The 23,424-nt window shown below is 43.3% G+C and overlaps 1 protein-coding gene across 4 annotated transcripts in view; it reads left to right on the forward strand.

The window, feature by feature from the left end:
• The window catches only part of UBA1 (ubiquitin like modifier activating enzyme 1), an 81,180-nt gene that overhangs the window by 12,575 nt on the left and 45,181 nt on the right, over positions 1-23,424 (forward strand). The window contains exon 1 of one of the 4 annotated variants that reach the window (XM_089675253.1): positions 19,575-19,598. The exons of 1 other annotated variant lie outside the window; for it this stretch is intronic. Coding sequence is in view for 2 of the 3 variants with exons in the window: in XM_089675250.1 (XP_089531376.1) it covers positions 19,980-20,105 (126 nt within the window). In the remaining variant the exon portion in view is untranslated. Of the gene's footprint in view, positions 1-19,574; positions 19,599-19,949; positions 20,106-20,272; positions 20,297-23,424 lie in introns of those variants that run through there. 2 more of the 4 variants (XM_089675250.1, XM_089675252.1) reach the window with 2 other exon arrangements.

Consider the following 23,424-nt stretch of genomic DNA (forward strand, 5'->3'; position numbering starts at 1 on the left):
TGATAGCTTCCATGCCACGCCGCATTGAGGCAGTAATTGCTGCAAAAGGGGCCCAAACCAGGTACTGAGTACATATGCATGCTTATACTTTTCAGAGGTCCGATATTGTTTTATGTACAATCCTTGTTTTATTGATTGCATGTAATATTCTAATTTTCTGAGATTGTGGATTTGGGGTTTTCATGAGCTGTAAGCCATAATCATCACAATTATGACAAATCATGGCTTGAACTATCTTGCTTTGCATGTAATGAGTCGATCTCATATATTCGTTTCAGCTTTTAAGTTGCATTACTGAAATAAATGAACTTTTGCACGATTTTCTAATTTTTCGAGTTTCACCTGTAGGTGTACAGCCCTGGCCAAGAGTTTTGAGAATGACACAAATATTAATTTTCACAAAGTCTGCTGCTTCAGTGTCTTAAAATCTTTTTTCAGATATTTCTATAGTATATTGAAGTATAATTACAAGCATTTTGTAGGTGTCAAAGGCTTTTGCTGACAATTACATTACATTTATCCAGAGAGTCAATATTAGCTGTTTTTGACCATTCTTTTTCAAGACCTCTGCAATTTGCCCTGGCATGCTGTCAATCACTTCTGGCCCATATCTTGACTGATGGCAGCCCGTTATTGCATAATCAGTGCTTGGAGTTTGTTAGAATTTGTGGAGTTTTTTAGTTTTTTGTTTTCCCACCTCTTGAGGATTGACCAAGATCTCAATGGGATTAAGGTCTGGCCATGGACACAAAATCTCAATGTTTGTCTCCCAAGCCACTCAGCTATCCCTTTTGCTTTATGGCAAGGTGCCTGATCATGTTGGAAAAGTCGTTCATCACCACACTGTTCTTGGATGGTTGGGAGAAGTTGAGAGGATGTTTTTGTACCATTCTTTATTCATGGCTGTGTTCTTAGACAAAATTGTGAGTGAGCCCACTCCCTTGGCTGAGAACCAACCCAACACATCAATGGTCTCAGGATGCTTTACTGTTGGCATGACAGACGGCAGCGCTCACCTTTTCGTCTCTGGACAAGGTTTTTTTCTAGATGCCCCAAACAATCAGAAAAATAATTCATCAGAGAAAATGACTTTACCCCCGGTCCTCAGTAGTCCAATCCCTGTACCTTTTGCAGAATATCAGTCTGTCCCTGATGTTTTTCCTGGCAAGAAGTGGCTTCTTTGCTGCCCTTCTTGCCACCAGGCCATTCTCCAAAAGTCTTCGCCTCATTCTGTGGGCAGATGCACTCACACCTGCCTGCTGCCATTCCTGAGCAAGTTCTGCACTGGTGGTGCCCTGATCCTGCAGCTGAATCAACTCTAGGAGATGGTCCTGGTGCTTGCTGAACTTTCTTGGGTGCCCTGAAGCTTTCTTCACAACAATTGAACCTCTCTCCTTGAGGTTCTTGATGATCCAATAAACGGTTGATTTAGGTGCAATAATAGCAGCAATATCCTTGTGCAGTAAAACAATAAAAAAACTGGTGAGAGGGTAATTTGCATAATGAGGTTTCCCCTAGAACAGGTTTTTATTGTCCTTTCCGGCCAGCCTATAACCCCGACATAACGGCGTTAGGTCAGGATTGTTGGCTGGCCACTCTGCTGTAAGTAAGATAGGGTTTGGGGTAAAGTTACTTGCTTTGCCCCGGGTGTTGAAAACTTGCACTACGCTAAAAAATACTGGCTCCTAACTTTTAGCTGCCTCCTAGATTCAAAGCAAATTTGTCAAGTCCTGCTAGAGACTTTGCTCAGGCTCCTGATGGGACTTGAGGAGGGGACCTCGAGCATACCAGGAATCCCAGGCTAGGTGAGACTGGTATTGTTCGTTGCGAATGACCTTGTACGTACGTGCCACTGCACCCAACCGTGCATGCCCCTGCCATTATACCATCATCGGGCTAATACCACCCCCAAGGTGGGAAGGTGAGGCTGGGCATAGTGCATGCTTGTTCACTTGTGTGGGGCCCGTGAATACTCTGTAAGGCAAGTGAACCAAGATGGGGTGAAAATGATGATACATTTGTGCAAAGCCCTCAACTGCACCAGCAAGAGTACCCAGTCTGGCCTGGCCTTCCTGTGTCTTACCTGGAACTCCAGCTTGTGAGGGGAAGGGTTCACGGTACTGACCCACAGTCACTTGTCATAACTATACTAGTGCACACTTTGACACTTGCTTGTACTGTTTTGTATTGATTCTGTTCAGTGAACAGGCATACTTTTGTTGTTGAAAAATAACTATGGTCAAATATTTGAGAATATTTGATCTGTGTAATAAAGATAATCCACTTGCAAACTGGCCTACTACCTTTTGAACGTTGGCAACGTTGTGTTCAATTTAAATGGCATATCAGTGTACCTTGCTAGTGTACGTCAACATGTGTATTTTAGCATACCTCAACGAACAAATGATATTTATGTGTGCATTGTGATGTGCTGCAATGTAGTAGTAGTTTATGTTCGTTTCCTGGTGCGCTGCCACCCTGTTCAAACTGGAAAAGCTTTCTTGGCTTGTGAACCCACTAAATGTGTTAATATGCGTTCGGTAATGACAGGTGTGAAGGAGACCAAAACTTCCAAGATGGGATCTACTTTTTATAGTAGATGTAAGAAAGAAAAAAGGTCAACACACTCCACATCTTTCTTAGACTTTTTTTCCATTGTTAGGTTAGTTTGTGAGTTACTATGTCAGAGTTGAGTACTATTGCTGTATATTAACATAAAATGAATGCCTTAACTTGATTTCAATATGCTGTTTGAATAGTTTAGTTGTCTGACTAGTGCAGCAGCAAGTTGTTTTTTTTTTTTTTTTTTTTTTTTTTCTTTGTTTTTTTTTAACCTCCCCCCCCCCAATATGGGATCCTGCAAATTCTGGTATCCCATTTAATAAAGGAAGTTAAAGGTTTTAGTCTTCTGATATATTATTAATTTTCACTTTTTTTTTTTTTTTTTTTTTTTCTTACCGACAATTTGTTAAAAACATTTTCTTGTTATACTGCTCAGGGCTTGGACACCAGCAATGTTGCTGAATTTAAAAAAATTTGGAAACCAACAATCACTGAGCCTTTTTAGAAAGCCCGCTATATATTCCTAATGGTCCACAACCCCTATTCAGTCCCCTCCTGAAATTTCATTTGCATTGCCCAATTCTCCTCAACTTTTGTGCCCTTCAGTGATTGTTACAGTGCCTTGAAGAAGTATTCATACCCCTTAACATGTTCCACATTTTGTCTTAATGAAAATGTATTTTATTGGGATTTTATGTGGCAGACCACACAAAGTGGCAAATAATTGTGAAGTGGAAGGAAAATTTATAAATGGTTTTAAATTTTTTTTTACAAATATCTGAAAAGTGTGGCGTGCATTTGTATTCAGCAGCCCTGAGTCCATACTTTGTAGAACCACCTTTCACTGCAATTACAGCTGCAAGTCTCTTTGGGTATATCTCTATCAGCTTTGCTCATGTAGAGTGACATTTTTGCCCATTCTTTGCAAAATAGGTCAGGTTCTGTTAAATTAGATGGAGAGCATCGGTGAACAGCAACTTCAATTGGATTTAGGTCTGGACTTTGACTGGGCCGTTCTAACACATGAATATTCTTTGATCTAAACCATTTAAATGTAGCTCTGGCTGTATGTTTAGGGTCGTTGTCCTGCTGGAAGGTGAACCTCCACCCCAGTCTCAAGTCTTTTGCAGACTCTAATGGGTTTTCTTCTAAGATTTCCCTGTATTTGGCTCCATCCATCTTCCCATTAACTCTGACCAGCTTCCCTGCCCCTGCTGAAAAAAAGCATCCCCACAACATGATGCTGCCACCACCATGTTTCATGATGGGGATGGTGTGTTCAGGGTGATGCACAGTGTTAGTTTTCCGCCACACATAGAGTTTTGCTTTTAGGCCAAAAAGTTAAGTTTTGGTCTCATCTGACCAGAGCACCTTCTTCCATATGTTTGCTGTGTCACCCACATGGCTTCTCACAAACTGCAAACAGGACTTCTTATGGCTTTCTTTCAACAATCGCTTTCTTCTTGCCACTCTTCCATAAAGGTCAGATTTGTGGAGTGCACGACTAATAGTTTTGTGGACAGATTCTCACACCTGAGCTGTGGATCTCTGCAGCTCTTCCGGAGTTACCATGGGCCTCTTGGCTGCTTCTCTGATTAATGCTCTCCTTGCCCGGCCTGTCAGTTTAGGTGGACAGCCATGTCTTGGTAGGTTTGCAGTTGTGCCACACTCTTTCTATTTTCAGATTGAACAGTACTCTGTAAGATGTTCAAAGCTTGGGATATTTTTTTTATAACCTAACCCTGCTTTAAACCTCTCCACAACTTTATCCCTGACCTGTCTGGTGTGTTCCTTGGCTTTCATGATACTGTTTGTTCACTAATGTTCTCTATCAAACCTCTGAGGGCTTCACAGAACAGCTGTATTTATACTGAGATTAAATTGCACGGTGGACTCTATTTACTCATTTCTGAAGGCAATTGCTTCTACTAGATTTAAGTTAGGGGTATCAAAGTAAAGGGGGCTGAATACAAATGCAGCCACACCTTTTTAGTTATATATTTGTAAAAAATTTTAAACCATCTATCATATTCCTTCCACTTCACACTTATGTGCCACTCTGTGTTGGTTTATCAAATAAAATCCCAATAAAATACATGTTTGTTTTTGGTTGTAACATGACAAATCGTGGAAAATTTCAAAGAGTAGGAATACTTTTTTCAAGGTACTGTAGCTATCGGCCAAGTAATGCCCCAAACTATGATCGTTTTTATAACCCATGATTGTACACTGCAGGACCTGTAAAATCACTATAAAGCTTATAGGATGAGTATCAGGGTGCATTTCCTCAGGTTTTTGCTGCTCGTGCCAAAAAAGGCAAATAATTGGACATAACCAATTACAAAATATTCCCCTTGGTATGTTGGAATGTTCACTTTGCGTGTGTTTTGTGGTGTTTTTTTTTGGGGGGGGGGGTGATTTTGATGATTATAGTTCGGTTACATTGCAAAGACAATATGGTGTCAGAGAATGGACAGTCAGGTCCATAAATATTGGGACATCGACACATTTCTAACCCAGCGTCTGATGATGTCTATGCGTTCTAGACTTCAGGCTGTAATTGACTGCAAAGGATTTGCAACCAAGTATTAAAAAGTGAAAGTTTGATTTATGATTATTATTCTGTCCCATTACTTTTGGTCCCTTAACAAGTGGGAGGCACATATGCAAACTGTTGTAATTCCTACACCGTTCACCTGATTTGGATGTAAATACCCTCAAATTAAAGCTGACACTTTGCAGTTAAAGCACATCTTGTTTGTTTCATTTCAAATCCATTGTGGTGGTGTATAGAGCCAAAAATGTTAGAATTGTGTCGATGTCCCAATACTTATGGACCTGACTGTATACTACTTTTCACCCAAGAGTAGTAGTAGTTGCCTGTATTTGGGGTCCTGTCAGGATAAAAAAAATAGTTGGTGTATTGGGTGCAGTAGTGCAAACTGTTTTGGAAAGTTATTGTGTAAAATAACCCAAAAAATGTATTTGTGATAAACGCAAGTAACTGAATCCATGCATATAAGGGCATACAGCAGGTGGCGACTCTCCTCAAAGATCTTTGTTTTTTTTACATTAAAATGGGAAATGATCACTTTTGACACTTTGCGACTGCACCTTTAAACATGTTTTAAACACCTTAGTCACTCTTATGGAGCGGTTCAGTAGAACGTAACAAAGGCTGAACTCTGCAGACAGCGCTTTTCTTGCCGCTCCATGTTTTAACAATTGTAACTGGTATTGATAGACGGTCAGGAAGTGGAAAAAATCACAAACCCAAACATCCCTTTTCAATGTCTGAACAAAGATTCAAAGTTCACAAGTTAACCTGATATGAAGATTACAGTGTAGTAACTGTGTTCCCTGTCATCTTTTTATAGGGAGCTTCTTGGATTGCAACAACGTAGCTTTAAATTGTATATGGAAATATACAGTACTGTAATGATACTATAGAACAGTGTTGCAACCTTTTTTCTTCAATCGAGGCACCCTTTAAAATCCTGCACAATCTCAAGGTTCCCTTAAAAATTCTAATGGTTTTACAGAACGCAGCAACATCTGCACATTTGGGACACCCAGGGGTTTATTTACTAAAGCTGGAGAGTCCAAAATCAGACTCCCTTCTGCATAGAAACCAATCGGCTTCTAACCTCAGCTTGTTCAATGAAGCTTTGGCAATGAAACCTGGAAGCTGATTGGTTTCTATGCAGAAGGGAGTCTGATTTTGGACTCTCCAGCTTTAGTAAATAAACCCCCGTGTCAGAGGTGATTTATTCTTCCAAAGCAAATACACCTTTGCACGCTGGTACTGACTAGTATTCCATTGTTTCTCTTCCCCCTCAGTTTCTCTCACTCAGCTAATGTGACCCCAGTACTGAAGGAAAGGGGCAGGGGAGGGACGAACAAGGATGCTGTGCAGGTGCCCAATGTCCTTTATCAACTGATGATATAATTTTTTTTTATGTCGTTGGCTACAAATTTGTCACAGTGCACAGTGAAAACCTGTGGCTTTGTGTAACTAAAAGGCAGGCTTTATTCTCCTGGTGGCTTGTACACAATTTTTAGGCATTATGCCAAGACCCTGGTTGAAATAGGCTGCCATAGAGCAGTGTTTTCTAACCTCAGTCCTCAAGTACCCCTGCAACAGATGTTTTTTGAATTTCCTTCACTTTGTGCAGGTCCAGTGTCATTTCTGTCTGCTGCTTTGTTCCTCTGCTATCTGAATAAATTGACAAGTTTTCTTGACACCAAGAGAAAATTGGTGACAAGGGAAGGACCTTCAGCAAACTGACAGCCTCAACTCTGTTCCTGTGAGCTGTGTGTAGGGGGTGTGTCCCTTCCCTCCAATTAGCTCTCAGAGCTCTCTTCACTGAGTTCTGCAGTGTCATTTCAGCTCTCGACCCCTTTTTTTTTTTTTTTTTTTTTTTTTTTTTTTTTTTTTTTTATTTATTTTTTGCCGAGCTTATAAATTCAGCACTTTGAATGGATTTACAGAAGAGAAGGCTGCAGATAGACCGGTACAACTTATGTAGAATTTGTTTCATCTATGTATTACCTGGGAATAGCTCCATCACTGGGTATATGTAAGGGTTTATAAAGACTTTAAAAGTGCTTTATGAATGAAGAAGGTGAACCTTTCATTCATCCACCCATTCTTTTCACAGAGCAATTTCAATGTGGGAATGAAATGAAGAGTCCAACCTAACAGCAGCTGCAAGTACTGTTCCTGGTGCTTTTTTATTCACTAAACTTCAGCTATAATGTTAATGGCTTTGTACTTATTACAGCTGTTTTATTTAATAATATGGACTTGTAAAAACAAACATTTTATACTCCACCTTGGTGGATGCGGCATCTCTCCCCGCCGGTTCTGCAATAACTGAGCGATCAAACACCACTATTGCTCAGTTCTCCCCTCTGCTTTGAGCAGAAAGCTCTGACTGTCGGTCTCTGACTCTCTGCCCCTCCAACGCTTACTGGAGCACTGGGCTATGGGAGGGGCTGGCTCAGGCTCTTGGCAGATCACTGAGAGACTGAGACAGGTTCCGGTCCAGGCTTCTGGGTGAATCCTGACCGTATGGTTGGGATCTTTGCAGAGCCTGGGCCTGCTCTGTGACGTCACCTGACAGCAGGTTTTAGAAGTACACTTGTGTTAAAAATAATAGCTTTATTATTGTGTTTAAAAAAAAAAAAAAAGTGAGTAAAGCTCAAAATCCTTATAATGGCTTTTTCTTTCCATACATGCAAATACGTTGGGAACACTGCACAGTCTATTCCAAATCAAGATGTGAAGAAAAATGTTTCAAATTTTGTTTTCACTTTACAGAAAGTGAAGAAAAAAGATTAGGCTGTTCAAAAAAAAAAAAAAAAGCAGTGTCTGCATTTTTCTTTACACCCTCAAACATTTACTGTATAAAATGAGAAATGCTTGAAGATTTTGCTTTCCTATGAAGCTCTGAACTAATATTTAGCTGTATAAGCACTGTTTCTGAGAACTGCTGTACATCTGTGTTGCATGGAGTCAACCAACTTCTGGCCCCTGTGAACAGGTATTCCAGCCCAGGATGATTGGACTACATTCCACAGTTCTTCTCTATTTCTTGGTTTTGCCTCAGAAACTGCATTTTTGATGTCACCCCACAAGTTTTCTATTGGATTAAGATCCGGGGATTGGGCTGGCCACTCCATAACGTCAATCTTGTTGGTGTGGAACCAAGATGTTGCACGTTTACTGGTGTGTTTGGGGTCGTTGTCTTGTTGGAACACCCATTTCAAGGGCATTTCCTCTTCAGCATATGGCAACATGTCCTTCTTCGGTATTTTGATGTATTCAAACTGATCCATGATCCCTGGTATGCGATAAATAGGCCCAACACCGTAATATGAGAAACATCCCCATATGTTGATACAGGGGTGTGGAAATGTTTGAAAAAACTACTTTTCCAAGCGACTAAATCGGTGTCCCAATCTACTTGTCCAGATAAAAAAAACAAAAACGTTTTTAACCAAAACCGTATTTAAAATCGGAGCTGATATTAAGAATGTTTTAAAAACAAAAGGGGTTTTATGGTGACTTAAAGCGGAGCTCCATCCAAAAGGGGAAGTTCTGCTTTTAATGCTTTTGCCTCCACTCCCCATTAAGGATTGGCATCTTTTGGGGAGCGGGTACCCAAATTTGACAGGTACCCGCTCCCACTTCCGCTGCAGTCGCCTAGGAGATAAGAAGCGGAAGTTGTCCAATAACCCCCCCACCTCTCCCCGTAGTCTTCTGGGACATGTGACAGGTCCCAGAAGACTATGGGCTATTCACAAAATGCAAAGGGCACCCAGCTGTGAAGCCTCAAGCTGTCACAGCCAGGTGCCCACTCTAAAGATGCCGGCACCAGGGTGAGAAGACGGCCAATGAAACCAGCAGTGGTGAGGACACCGCTGTACTGAGGGACAGATATGTGGCTGTATTTTAAAAGCCAGCAGCTACAGTTTTTGTAGCTGCTGACTTTTATTCATTTTTCAGCTGGAACTCCGCTTTAAATGTTTTAATATTTTTAACATTTTTCTGTTTATCTCCTCCTCTCCTCCCCTGCATGTCTCCAGCACTGCACCCGGGGACTAGCACGGAGCAGAGACCTTGCAGTGTAGTGAGCACCGATTGGGTGCTTGTCCAAAAAGGGGAGGGTCGGGCTTATCCTTTTTTCCCTTTTTGTTTCCAGAGCTAGATAAGATAAAAAGAATATTATTTTGGACCTGAAGATTACACAAAACCTCCAAACATGATATAACTGCTCGTTCCAATTCTTTATGTTGTATGATATTGCCGCAAAATTTCAGTAAATACAATAATACAAGTTAATTTTAGGGCACAAAAAAAAGCAATAAATTACCCACTTTTTTTGTAAAATATAAAAGATGAGATTGCAGCGAGTAAATAGATATCCAACTTGTCAAACCTTAAATTTGTGCGGGCTCATGAAATGTCGATTAACTTCAATTTGTTTGGAAAAAAAATGACATTTTTTAAATTTTACCGCCGCCGGCGGCGCCCGTACGTCCCAACGTCACAGGGACCGGAACACAGAAGCTGGATGCCGGCATTGGCTGGAGGAGATGGCCGGGGACGCTGCAGGGGACACATCGCGGGAGCGCAGGACAAAGTAAGCTCTGCAGGGAATCTCTATGCAGCGCCGCATGGTAAGCCCGAGTGTAGCTCGGGGTTACCGCTTTTGGTACTGACATTTTATCCCGAGCTACACTCGGGAATACCGTTAGGGAGGTTAATGTACTCTTGGCATTAAGGTATAACCCACCTCCCCCATCCCTAAACACTTTCCTTTAGTCACCGATCCAGTTCTGTCCTGGCTAAATCACTGCAGCTACCTCTTCCTGAATCCTGCAAGAGCCATAGGCTGTCGGTGAAAATCCTGTGAACAGAGAGCAGGTGCATACTGACGGTGTGTATATGCTTGGGAGCATGCCAGCACAGGTGTACCCTTAGAGCCTGGCATCCAAAGGAGAGGGGGAGCAGACCGCGCCTGCAGGGGACTAAACAAAGAGGGAAGGAGCCGCTCTGTGCAGTATCTTTGCACTGAGCAGGTAAGCATAATGTGTTTTTGAGGGTTTTTTTTTTTTACCTTTTTCGTAAGTGCAGCAATAACAGCTTGTCATCTAAATGTAGCCCCAGTGTTTGCCTTACATATATACAGTAAACCATGCTGGTACTCTTGCTATGCCATTCAGCAATGTCTGTGCATAGAGGCTGTTTTCTTTATTGTGCCCTCAACCTAGATGGCAGCTGTGCAAAAATCAACTACTTACTTTCACTTTGGCTTCCTTTACGCCTTCTTTTGCCCAATTTAATTTATACCTCAGATAATAGAAACCAGTTGTATTCAGACAGACTGTGTAAAAAAAAAAAAAAAAAAAAAAACAGCTTTAGCTTTAAAAGTCTGATTCCTAGTCAGTGTTTTCACAGCTTTTACCTGGGGATGATGCATTGTTTTTACGTTTTTTGCATTTCATAGCCATGCAGACCTCAAACGGCACATCTGCATACAGAGAGAGGTGGATATTCCTCTGAAATTGCAGGGGAAATTTGGTGATTATCTAGATAAGAATGATGTTTCTTTGAGCTCTCATATAAAGTGAACCCATGACCTAACTATGCACACTGAGGGATTTACATTTGTACAGTCTGTAAATGAGCTTTAAAACAAGTACTTGCTGACCTCCATAGCTGTGTAGCAAATCACTTGCAAGGTTCCCAGCAGAAGCACTGAAGTCACTCTCTTTAACTGCTCAACTCACCTTGCTCCCATAGGTGTTAAAAATACTCATTGCTTCCAATTTCTTAGACCATAGAGATGGTCAGGGATATTCTGGTCCTAGGTCATCTCTATGGTCAGCCTCTGGCTTCAGTCCTGGGCACCCCAAGGGGACAGGAGAGCCCAGGAAGGGGAGGGGGGGCTTTTTGCTGCCAGTAAAAGTGTTCCAGCAGCTAATTAGCCGCTAGTATTGCTTTTTACATTACAGCCTATCACTGGCTGAGAGAGATACCTGAATAATGCCTATAGCTGCAGGCATCATCCCGGTACAACTTCAGCTTGGCAACGTATGGGTATGTTGCGAATGCTGAAGTGGGTTAAATGGATCTTCAGCAGTTAAAATGGGAAGTTCCACTTTTCCGGATCCTCCCCTCCTCTACCATGTTTGGGCACATTTATTTATTTTTGGTTTTGACAGGTACCTGCTTGCATTTCCATTCGGATCACCTAGGTGATCATAGCAGAATTTGCCCCTGCCTCCCCATCAAGATTGGCTCACAGCCTTCTGGAACACATCAGTCCTTTAAGACTGCGGGACCATTCACAAAGGACAGCATGGTGGGAAGCCACAAGGAGTCACAGCCATCTTCCCCTAGTAAACCTGCTGGTCCTGGGGACCCTAAGACTAAGGAAAAACCAGCCCAGGTGAGGAAAGCACTGGATCCCTGAACAGGTAAGTGTCCTTTTATTAAAAGTCAGCAGCTACAGTATTTGTAGCTGCTAACTTTTAATTTTTTGGGGGGGAGGGTGGGGGGAGAAGTAGTGCTGTGGGGCAATTAGAGATAAGGAGGGGTTAAAGCAAGTGAGATCATGGGAGGGAATATTGGGAGGCTCACTCTCTACGATGTCAGAACTTCCACTATAGTTTAAAAAAAAAAGTGGTATGTTTTCAAAGCTATGGTTCTAGAAACAGCAAGAATTCTATTTATTGGAGTGGGCTGTTTCATGCTTTTGTGCTGCGGTTGGGAGGGTATACCCTCACCGCAGCACAGCAGTGTGAAACGGCCCTAAAGAAATGTATTTCGATAAAATCACTTGTGGACAGCTTCTTCCTTGCCCTCAATCTTGGCAGTTAGGTCTTCCATTTATTTAACCTCATTATTCTTTGTAAATCATTATGACAGCTGAGGGGCCTCCCACCTATGCTAGTTTGCTGGGATGCAGGCTTTTGCTGTGCTGACTAAGGTGCTGAGCAGTGGGTGCTTGTATGTCCACCTCGGTATGTTGTTGTGATGTAGCATGAAGAAGGTATGTTCGTAAGGGACAACAAAGATCCATAACTTTTTGTGCAATATTGATGACTTTTTTGTCCAGAACTCTGTGATCTGTGTGGACATGTCCAGAAAACATGTAGACTAGTCCTCTCGTCTTCACACTGCCAACAAACCAAGGGTATAGATGGGGATATGCTTTGCAAACGTTTAGGATCTCTAGACCACCTAATTGTTAATTTGTAGTTTCTCTCCTAAAAAAAAAATCATATTTTGGGAGGTAGAATGGGTGAAATGAATATTTTGAGCTTCCTGCTAGGACATTATATTCCGACAGTTGGACTCGCAGCTGTCAGAATACACTAATTTAAAACCGTTTTCCAGCATGTCCCGTAATCAAACGATCAACTTCTATCGAGTGGGATGGTCACACCCAGATTTAAATTCAGGTTGTCTCTGCTGAACTGGATGAATTTTGATTTGCCTATTTCCAGCTTTAAAATGGTTTTGGGGCCCCTTTCATGGAGAGGGTCAGGTCTGCCTGTCAGGTGGACCTGATTGGACCCTTCATTCACCCCTATGGACTTGTGTCCATTTTATACTCTCCTACTTCCAATCCAATTTGGTCTGCTAGAATAAATGGAAGTGGGTTCATCCCCCTCTGTCTAGGGCTGTGATCAGAAGGCAGTTGGGTATAAACGATCTGCGGAGTCTGTTTACTCCCAGCCACCCATAGAGCAAAGCGGGCTCCATCCATATCTGCTTAATATCAACTGAGTAGACACAGACCTTTTATCCGCCCGCTTTCTGATCAGCAGGGAATCAGCAGACCGATCCCCTGCTAGTCAAATCGGAGTCCATCCCCTGTGAAAGAGGCCTTGAAACCTTGTGTTAAAAACTGTCTATTTCTACATCGTTTTTGCTTTAGCTTAATGGCTACACTGGACTTTCTTATCTATCTTCTTCATTATCTGCCCTGTCCACAACTTCCGGCAAGAGAGCACACGCTGCGGTTGGTTCGTGGTGAGATGGCCGTTTTCATGAGCACATTCAGTTTTCTTCCAAATGCAGACGCGTGCTGTGTTTTCGCTGGTTGCTCAGAGCTGTGAGGAGACATAGAGGTATAGTCCCCTGTCTAAAGACACCGAGGACACTGCAGGAATGGAGGTCAAGAGTGAGAGAAGTACAAACTGGTCCTGTCATTCGCAACAGTGAGTTATAGCAATTTAATTGAAAAATGATATGCAATATAAGTGCATATTGGGCTGATTTAAGCTCAAGCTGTAGGTGCATTTTCAATGAGTTGTGCCGGGCCAAACTGTGTTTATTAGAGCACGTCAGCCCACTCTTATTTAAAGGACAGCAAAGTTCATAGGTGCATCAGTTGCCCATGGAGGGCTTTCTTCCACACACAAAATACTCCGTCATCTGGCTCACTTGTTGGCAGCACAGCTGCTTCTCTCACCAGTCCCTTTTGACTGCATTGTCCAGCTCTCCTGGAACAATTGGCTCTTTAGCATTTAGTCGCAGCACCCCACTACATGGCTCACCTATGGATTGGGGTTCTGCTGACACCCCTGAAAGGAGCTGATCTGACTGCTGGAGCTGAGACCTGCTGTCTCCTGGATTCTGGTTGGGGCACCTCTGCCCCCATGGTAAGACCCTTTGTCCCTTGACTTCTGGCTTGGGCCCCCTGACCCCGGGTGAGACCTTCCGCCTCCAAACTGGCCACAGCCCTGAGCTTTCTTCAGAGCGGTCTATATAATGACACCTGTACACTCAAGACAGGTTACAGGGATCTGGCAAAACCCAGACACAGGATTGAAAGTTTGATCCAGAATCCAGAGAGAGCCAAAAACACAGCTTTCTCTGCTCAGAAACTGCAATCTGGTACTTCGCATTACCCTCAATGCAAATCCTGTGTCACATTTTCCTCTAGTCTCACAGTGACACAGCCTCCCTCTGTTACAATATACTCTTGCAATTTTTCCTCTGAGTTTAATTCCACTTTAATAGCTCAGTTCCTCCCCACTTACAGCAGTTGTTCAGCAGCTGGGCTCTCCCTGCTCTCTTCTCCTAACAGTGTCTCAGCAGCCTTCCTATATAAGCATAGGACAAGTGCTCAGTAAATTTTGAGGCCTGCAGCTTACAGGGACAAGCGCAATTTACAACTTAAACCTGAAAGTCCATATACTTGCCACAGTTCTGCTGCATGTGAATTCATCTTGGAGCTGCGTGCAGGCAATCCAAGGAAGTGGATGCAGACTCATCAGCAGCAAGGACACATATGTTATATGTCAAAACCGGTAACACTGGTAGGAGTTGGTGCAAGAGTCGGCATGCACATTGGCTGTGTTCTGATCCGTGCACTGCATTCTTTTCAAAAGAGTGCAGAGGTGACTTTTAATATAGACCCCTGATGTCTCTTTAAAGGGAATCTGTCACCTACCCTAATCTCACATCATCAGCCCCCTTGTAATAGCAATAAAGTTAAGTCGCATACAAGAAGCAATAAAGTACACTATAATGAAGCGGTAGTAAATGCTCTTGTTAAAAAAAAAAAAAAAAAAAAAAAAAAAAAAAGCTCCTTCTGCAGGTTAATGTCACAATGAGTATACCAAACCAAGATAAAGTGCTACTATCCATATATTGCATAAATCTCACCGTGCCAGACCTGCAGTCTTCATCTGCTCACCTACAGATTTCCAGCCACGAAAAGTTGGCAACAAGGTGAGAATAAATTGCTAATATTTTATTGTAGATGCAGAGGAAAAAGTTCCATATAACAAGCAACTTGTTATATGGAACATTTTCACTCTTCATCTACAATAAAATATTAGAATTTTATTCTCACTTTGTTGCCGAATTTTCGTGGCTGGAACTATGACAGACTTCAATGTAAAATGGAGCCCTCCAGCAGAGCTGTTCTTCACCCGGTCTTCCTTAGGGTTCAGGTGCTCCGGGTGCTTGAATGGCCAGGCTCTGTTGACATCACTCAAACGCATGCGCACGGGAATAATGATTGTGGCACAGTGATCTGAATGGATAGCATGCTAGAGTGTGCCTTCCATTCCAAACTCTGTGCACATGCGCTGCTGATGTCATGGGCTGCTACAATTGTGAATATGTCCTAAATGGTACACCTTTTAGGAGATGCTCCCTGTACCAACAGGTAAGCCTTTATTATAGGCTTACCTGTAGGTACAAGTGTAAAAGTGGACTTTACTACCACTTTGACCACTGGAAGGTTTTACCTTCTTCATGGCCAGACCATATTTTGATATTCAGCACTATGCTACTTTAACTGGCAATTACGAGCTCATGCGACACTGTACGCAAATTAAATTATCATTTTTTTTCACACAGAGCTTTCTTTTTGGTGGTATTTGACCAATGCTAGGGTTTTTGATTTATATAATTAGAAAATATATTTTTTTACTTCAAAATCTTTTTTCAAATTGTGTTAAAACCTATCCAATAAAAAAAATATATATATATATATATATATATATATAATTTCTTCATAAATTGAGGACAAAGTGTATTCTGCTACATGTTTGGTTAAAAACAAAATCCCAATAAGTGTAAGCTGTGGTATATGCACTGTATGCAGCTATGATGCTATACTGGTATAGTGGGACTGTGATAGTGTGGCTGGCACTAGGTGGCGCTGGCTGGAAGATACAATAACTGGCACTGACATCAATACAGTGTCAGTGCTAATACTGTACACTGTCATTGCATTAACTGCTTCCCTATTGCAGAACTACTGCTACAGGGCGGCAGGGCTGTGCAAAATCGTGTATGTATATATGTAATTTTTTTTATTTCTGGGTAAGGGGTGCGCTGCCATTGGCAACCTCAGCTGTTGATCACCGGGTCCCGGCTGGTAATTCCCAGCCGGCACCCGGCGATTGTCGTGCAATCACTGACTGGGAGAGAAGTCTGTATGTAAATAATACAGATCTCTCCCCTGTCAGCTCCTGCACGCTGCTTTGTATGGCTTTTTTTTTTTTTTTTTTTTTTTACTGGACATGTTTAATAACAAAGTCAAAAATATTGTTTTTTGTTTTTTTTTTTGTTTTTTTTTTTATTTTTCCTCAAAATTGTCGGCCTTATTTTGTTTGTAGTACAAAAAATAAAAACCGCAGAGGCGATCAAATACTACCGAAAGCTGCATTTGTGGGGAGAAAAATACATAAATTTAATTTGGCTGCAGCGTTAAAATAACGCAGCGTCGTATCACAAAAAATGGCCTGGTCAGGAAGGGGGGGGGGGGGGGGTAAATCCTCTGGAGGGCAAGTGGTTAATAACACTGGATGGGAAGGGGTTAACATCAAAGGGTTAACTATGTGCCTAACAAGTGTAATGTGTGTGTGATATTTTACGAAGAGATTTGGCTGTTTTAGAAACAGATCACTGATCTGTGTACAGAGCCCTAAATTTATAAACACAGGGCCCTGTGCTTCAATTGGACACAGCCGATCAGCAGGTCCCAGCCATAAATCATTAGCCAGACCTGCTGACAAAATCCCACTGTGTCCAGTGGAATAGCAGGTTCCCAACATTTATAGCCTGCAGATACTGCCCTGTCATGGTCAATCTACTGTAAGGGGGTGCTAAGTGGTTAAAGGGGCACTTCACCTAAAAAAAAAAAAAAAAAAATAAATGCTGTAGCTGCAGACTTTCAAAAATCAGGTAATTACCAATCCCCAGAGTCCAGCACTGGCTTCCCGCAGCTGGTTCTTTTCACTGCTGTGGGTCCTTTTTGCCGCCATCTTGAATTTGGGAGTTGGCTGTGTCTTTCTCAGGAATCACAATTGGCTTTCCACTGTGCATGCTTTAGATCACATGGCGCAGTGAGACCGGTCCTGCTGACTCCTGGGATGTGTGACATGTCCCAGAAGGCTGCAGCCAAGGAGGGCGGGGTAGATGAGCAACATTTTCTCTCTCCAAGGAAATAATTGGGGAAGTGGGTGCGGATACCTGTCAAAAAAAGGTACCCACTCCCCACAAAAAAGAAAATAAACTCTCAAATGATGTTAGGGGTGGGGAGGAGGATTAGCTGTACTTTCACTTTTGAGTGAAGGTAGGTCCTCTTCAAATTCCCCAATCCTTGCCCAATTATTATTATTTTTTAATTTTTTTACGTTTCCCCCCACAATCCCGTCACCAGGTACATGCACAAACACTTGTCAGATGCACACGCATACAATACAATAAGTTTCCACATAGTAGCAAACATTCTCGGGCCATCATTCACTGTTACCTCTAAACTGATGAACTTTAAAGATAGAAAATAGAACATTTTGGGCAACAGTCTTTTGTTTCACAGACACACAATTTTAAGGCTCGATATATTTTATTCTACGCGACCTCATCTTTTGTATTTTACCAACAAAAATATATATTTTTTGCGTGCACTAAAATTTGCGCACACAGTATTGTGCGTTGACTAATCTTCGGGCATAAATTGTACAATTTAACATGGGGAAAGAAAGGGCTCTGATAGTGAAAGTAATAAAGCGACCTGTATGAAAAGCCTCAGATGGCTGCCAGCTAAGACTTTTTAAAGGTGTCAGGCCAGTGAAACGCCCTCTTCTGATTCACCCTGAGCTGTGGCACTTGGGGGTGTTATCTGCAGAGGATGGCACACATATGGGAAAAATAGGAGATTGCAAACATTCTGGGGGAATTTATTAAAACTGGAGTAGTTGTGCATAGTAACCAATTAGCTGCCAGCTTCAGCTTGCTCAGTTAAGCTATGAAAATAGAAAGCTGGAAGCTGATTGGTTGCCATGCACAGCTGCTCCAGATTCTGTGTGCTCCAAATCTTTGTAAACTTGTATTAAAGTGTTACTAAACCCACAACAGTAAAATCAGTCTGTATATGAAATAAAGCATGCTTGGTATACTCACTGTGAAACCTAAGGGGTATTAACCTCGGCACTGAGTAAAAAGGACTTTTAATCCTGTCTTCTCTGATCCTCCATATTCCACAGTCCCCAATCCTTCGGCTGATAGAACAGAGCATTGGGGGCAAGCTGCACATGCCCAGTTTGGTGTGTATTGCTAGAGAGGTGTTTTTTTTTTTTTTGTTTTTTGTTTTTTTTGGGAATAAAATCCCAATGTGATCAGCACCAGGGCCAATCAGCACTGTCCAGACAGAGGGTCAGGGATTATGCAGCCTCATAGGACAGTCAGGGGAGAATGAAAACCCCTACAAGCTTTAACCAGTGCTCTGCTGAACACTGATAGAAGTCACAAGACTGCTATATACTGCTGATGAGAAACAGTATTTAGCAGTTTATATTTGCTAGACTAATTGCATTTCCATGTTGTGTGTACTGTGTGAGACCAGATATAGTGATCGCAGGAACCTGGGTTTAGTAGCACTTTAAAGCGGAGCTCCACCCAAAAGGGGAAGTTCCTCCTTAAGCCTTTGTCCCCCGCTCCCTGTTAAGGGTTGGCACCTTTGGGAAGCGTGTACCACTTCCTCTGCGATTGCCTAAAGCGAACGGAAGTTTTTTCCTCCCCGTAGTCTTCTGGGACACGTGACGGGTCCCAGAAGACTACGGGGCTACTTGTGCATGCGCAGTGGGCACCCGGCTATGAAGCAAGCTGTCACAGCCAAGAGCCCACGCTGAAGATGCCGGGGAGAGAAGACGGCTGGTGAAACCAGTGGTGGTGAGGACACCGCTGGACCGAGGGACAGGTAAGTGTCTGTATTTTAAAAGTCAGCAGCTACAGTTTTTGCAGCTGCTGACTTTTATTTTTTTTTTTATTCAACTGGAGCTCCAGTTTAAAGTATAACTAAAGGCAAAACTTTTTTTTTTTTTTTTTTAGTTTTGGATAGAGTGGAGAAGGATTACAGGGTTTCTCTTGCTGTCTGTGACCCTATTAAGGAGAGTCACCCCTTTTTGTCCTGTTTACGATTATCATTGAAAGTAAAAGAACCCTCAAAATTTGGCTCGTCCCCAGAAAAGTAATAGAGGGGAAATTCTCCAATGGGGATACTTGTTCTACAATTCTGCTGGTAGAATTGATATGATAGAACATGTCATACAGTTATGTTTTGGTTCTATGTTAAAAGGGTATGCCTTGTCACATAATGGATTGTATGCCGATCTCTTATGTCAGGTGTGTGTTTGAGAGGCGGCCATATTTGACAATCGTGATTGGTGCGGTCCACTGTGGAACGCAGTGCCATTTTAACTCCGTCGGGAGTGGCTAATCGTAGTCACCTGGTTTTTACCCGCACTCTCCACGCTCCTGTCTCTGGGGCACGTGATCTGGAGCTGTCAGAGTAAACGCGGCGAGGGCGTGGTCTAGGCCCCGCAGAGTGAGTGCGCCCACGCTGTATTTTAATTGGGGGGGGGGGGAGCCGAACTCTTCTGTGCCGCTGTGCTGGGCCAGTTGTGAGGAATCGCAAAAGCAATCGGTTCGAGACGGAAATAGGAGTAGGGAGTGGTTCTTTTTGGGCTGAAACATGAGGCGGGTCATCACCTAGGTCTGTGGCAGCCCGGAAATGTAATGTGTAGTAGTATATGAATGGCGTTTACGTTATAGCGTTAAAAGCTTCTTTTTGGAATTGATCTTCCTCACTACATACCTGGCCCCATGTTCATCTCTCATGTCGTGTGTGATTAGGAGGGTAGAGATCGGTCTGTCCAGATTTGTCAAAAATGAATGGTGCATTCCACAGTGGAGCGCAGCGCCATTTTAACCTCGGCTCACAGGAGTGGTTGGGCGCTATCACGTGAGTTTGCCTGCACCATTGTCATATGACACTAGAACACGTGGTCCGTGCTGTCAGAGCAGACGCGGTGGGGTAGTGGGCGCGGCCCCGCCTCCTATTGGACGGCATGTGACCCGCCCATGCTGTATATTGATGAGGCCGGGCGCGCTACGCTCTTCTCTGCCGCTTTCCGGGCGGCCGCCATCTTGTTTTTGTGTTAGGCCGGAGCCGGGTGTGAGGAATTGGAGAAGTAATGTGGGGCGAGCCCCGGGGGGATTGGTGAGTGCTTACTTCTGGGTCGGGCGGGCTGGTTATCGGGCGTTTCCAGGGTGTTTCTTTACGAGGGGCCGGGTCACTCCTAGATCAGTGCCAGCCCGAGATCTCCTGACACCCTGAGTCATCAGCACCAGCCCAGGTGTCATTTCCGTCTAATCACACAGCGAGCGGATCATCGCCTTCCCCGCAGGATGGTATTGTGTGTGTGCAGAGATTTAGCATCCATGTCTAATATACGTACTCTGCGTGGTTGTGTTGGGGTGGAGGATCTGTTCATAGTGGGTGTCGGGGTGGAGGATCTGTTCATAGTGGGTGTCGGGGTGCAGGATCTGTTCATAGTGGGTGTCGGGGTGGAAGATCGCTTCAACTATGTCAGGGTGGAAGCTTCCTTGGGTGTGTGTGGTAGATCACTTCATAGTGGGTGTCGGGGATGAAGAGCCCCTCGTACAGTGTGTGTTTATAGTACTATGGGATCTTCCACTCCAACACACCCAATATAAAGTAATCTGACACCCAATATGATGTGATCTTCCACCCCGACACATACCGTACGTGGGGATCTTCCACTCCGTGTGTTGGGGTGGAAGATCACCTCGTTCTGTGTGTGCTGGGGTGGAGGATCACTTTATATTGGGTGTCGGGGTGGGGGATCCTCTCAGACTGTGTATGTAATGAGCCAGCATTGATGATTCAGATGGATCTGCTGTTCTCACCCAGCCTTGCTCTGCATTGTTTGATATAATGGTTTATCACTTCATAGCGGGTGTCGGATCACTTCTTCACAGCGGGTGTCAGGGTGTCGGATCACTTCTTCATAGCGGGTGTCGGGGTGGAGAATCCTCTCTGTATGTAATGAGCCAGCATTGATGATTCAGATGGATCTGCTGTTCTCATCCAGTCATGCTCTGCATTGTTTGATATCATGGTTGAACCAGGCAGTGTGTCCTAGCCAGGCACTAATGCATTAGAATTATGTGCGGTCAGTACAATGTATATTGGGATCACTAAGGCAGATGCAATGTAGAATTGTGCGGTCTGTACAATGTATATGGAGGTTGGTGAGGCAGATGCAATGTAGAATTGTGTGGTCTGTACAATGGATATGGAGGTTGGTGAGGCAGATGCAATGTAGAATTGTGCGGTCTGTGCATCTGCCTCACCAACCTCTATATCCATTGTAGAGACCGCACAATTCTACATTGCATCTGCCTCACCAACCTCTATATCCATTGTAGAGACCGCACAATTCTACATTGCATCTGCCTCACCAACCTCGATATCCATTGCAATGTAGAATTGTGCGGTCTCTACAATGGGTATAGAGGTTGGCGAGGCACATGCAATGTAGAATTGTGCGGTCTGTACAATGGGTATAAGAGGTTGGTGAGGCAGATGCAATGTAGAATTGTGCGGTCTGTGCATCTGCCTTACCAACCTCTAAACCCATTGTACAGACCGCACAATTCTACATTGCATCTGCCTTACCAACCTCTAAACCCATTGTACAGACCGCACAATTCTACATTGCATCTGCCTCGCCAACCTCTAAACCCATTGTACAGACCGCACAATTCTACATTGCATCTGCCTCACCAACCTCGATATCCATTGCCATGTAGAATTGTGCGGTCTGTACAATGGATATAGAGGTTGGTGAGACAGATGCAATGTAGAATTGTGCGGTCTGTACAATGGGTATGGAGGTTGGTGAGGCAGATGCAATGTAGAATTGTGCGGTCTGTGCATCTGCCTCACCAACCTCTATATCCATTGTAGAGACCGCACAATTCTACATTGCATCTGCCTCACCAACCTCTATATCCATTGTAGAGACCGCACAATTCTACATTGCATCTGCCTCACCAACCTCGATATCCATTGCAATGTAGAATTGTGCGGTGTCTACAATGGGTATAGAGGTTGGCGAGGCACATGCAATGTAGAATTGTGCGGTCTGTACAATGGGTATAAGAGGTTGGTGAGGCAGATGCAATGTAGAATTGTGCGGTCTGTGCATCTGCCTTACCAACCTCTAAACCCATTGTACAGACCGCACAATTCTACATTGCATCTGCCTTACCAACCTCTAAACCCATTGTACAGACCGCACAATTCTACATTGCATCTGCCTTACCAACCTCTAAACCCATTGTACAGACCGCACAATTCTACATTGCATCTGCCTCGCCAACCTCTAAACCCATTGTACAGACCGCACAATTCTACATTGCATCTGCCTCACCAACCTCGATATCCATTGCCATGTAGAATTGTGCGGTCTGTACAATGGGTATAAGAGGTTGGTGAGGCAGATGCAATGTAGAATTGTGCGGTCTGTACAATGGGTATAAGAGGTTGGTGAGGCAGATGCAATGTAGAATTGTGCGGTCTCTACAATGGATATAGAGGTTGGTGAGGCAGATCCAATGTAGAATTGTGCGGTCTGTACAATGGATATAGAGGTTGGTGAGACAGATGCAATGTAGAATTGTGCGGTCTGTACAATGGGTATAAGAGGTTGGTGAGGCAGATGCAATGTAGAATTGTGCGGTCTGTACAATGGATATAGAGGTTGGTGAGACAGATGCAATGTAGAATTGTGCGGTCTGTACAATGGGTATAAGAGGTTGGTGAGGCAGATGCAATGTAGAATTGTGCGGTCTGTACAATGGGTATAAGAGGTTGGTGAGGCAGATGCAATGTAGAATTGTGCGGTCTGTACAATGGGTATAAGAGGTTGGTGAGGCAGATGCAATGTAGAATTGTGCGGTCTCTACAATGGATATAGAGGTTGGTGAGGCAGATGCAATGTAATCTTGTGTCCTGTATTAGAATGACTGTGTGATCATTCAGTAAAGTGTGCGGTCACATCCCATACATGTTCTGTGTCTCATGCCCTCTCATTCATCCTATTTGGTGGTAAAATGTGGAACGTCTTCTTAGTTTTTTCATTGAGAAAAATATTTTGATTTTGTCAGTCCCTAAAGTCATTTTCTGTTGATGTGATGCTCAGTGACCCGCCCCGGGTGGGTGTATGTTTACATAAAACCTGGGAGAGGGTCACTTGTGGGGGCCGGGGCCTCTTGATGGTGTTCTGACAGGTTGCTGTGAAGCTGCTTTCTCTGTGTATCCAGGTTACAGGAAGTATATTGTGTCCTCTGCCTCCACCTGGCCTCATTGTAGTTTTCATCCATTTCTTCTGGATACCCGCTCTGTGAGGTGTTGGCTGAGAACATGAATGACATTGGTAGGGATCAGCATAGGACAGTTTTGTACCGCAGTGTATTTTTAATCCCATTTTAATATCAGATTCTTGTCCTGG

The sequence above is a fragment of the Staurois parvus genome, unplaced genomic scaffold (genome assembly GCF_062004578.1).
Source record: "Staurois parvus isolate SC_StPar_1 unplaced genomic scaffold, SC_StPar_1.0 ptg000154l, whole genome shotgun sequence".
Classification (NCBI taxonomy): Eukaryota; Metazoa; Chordata; class Amphibia; order Anura; family Ranidae; genus Staurois; species Staurois parvus.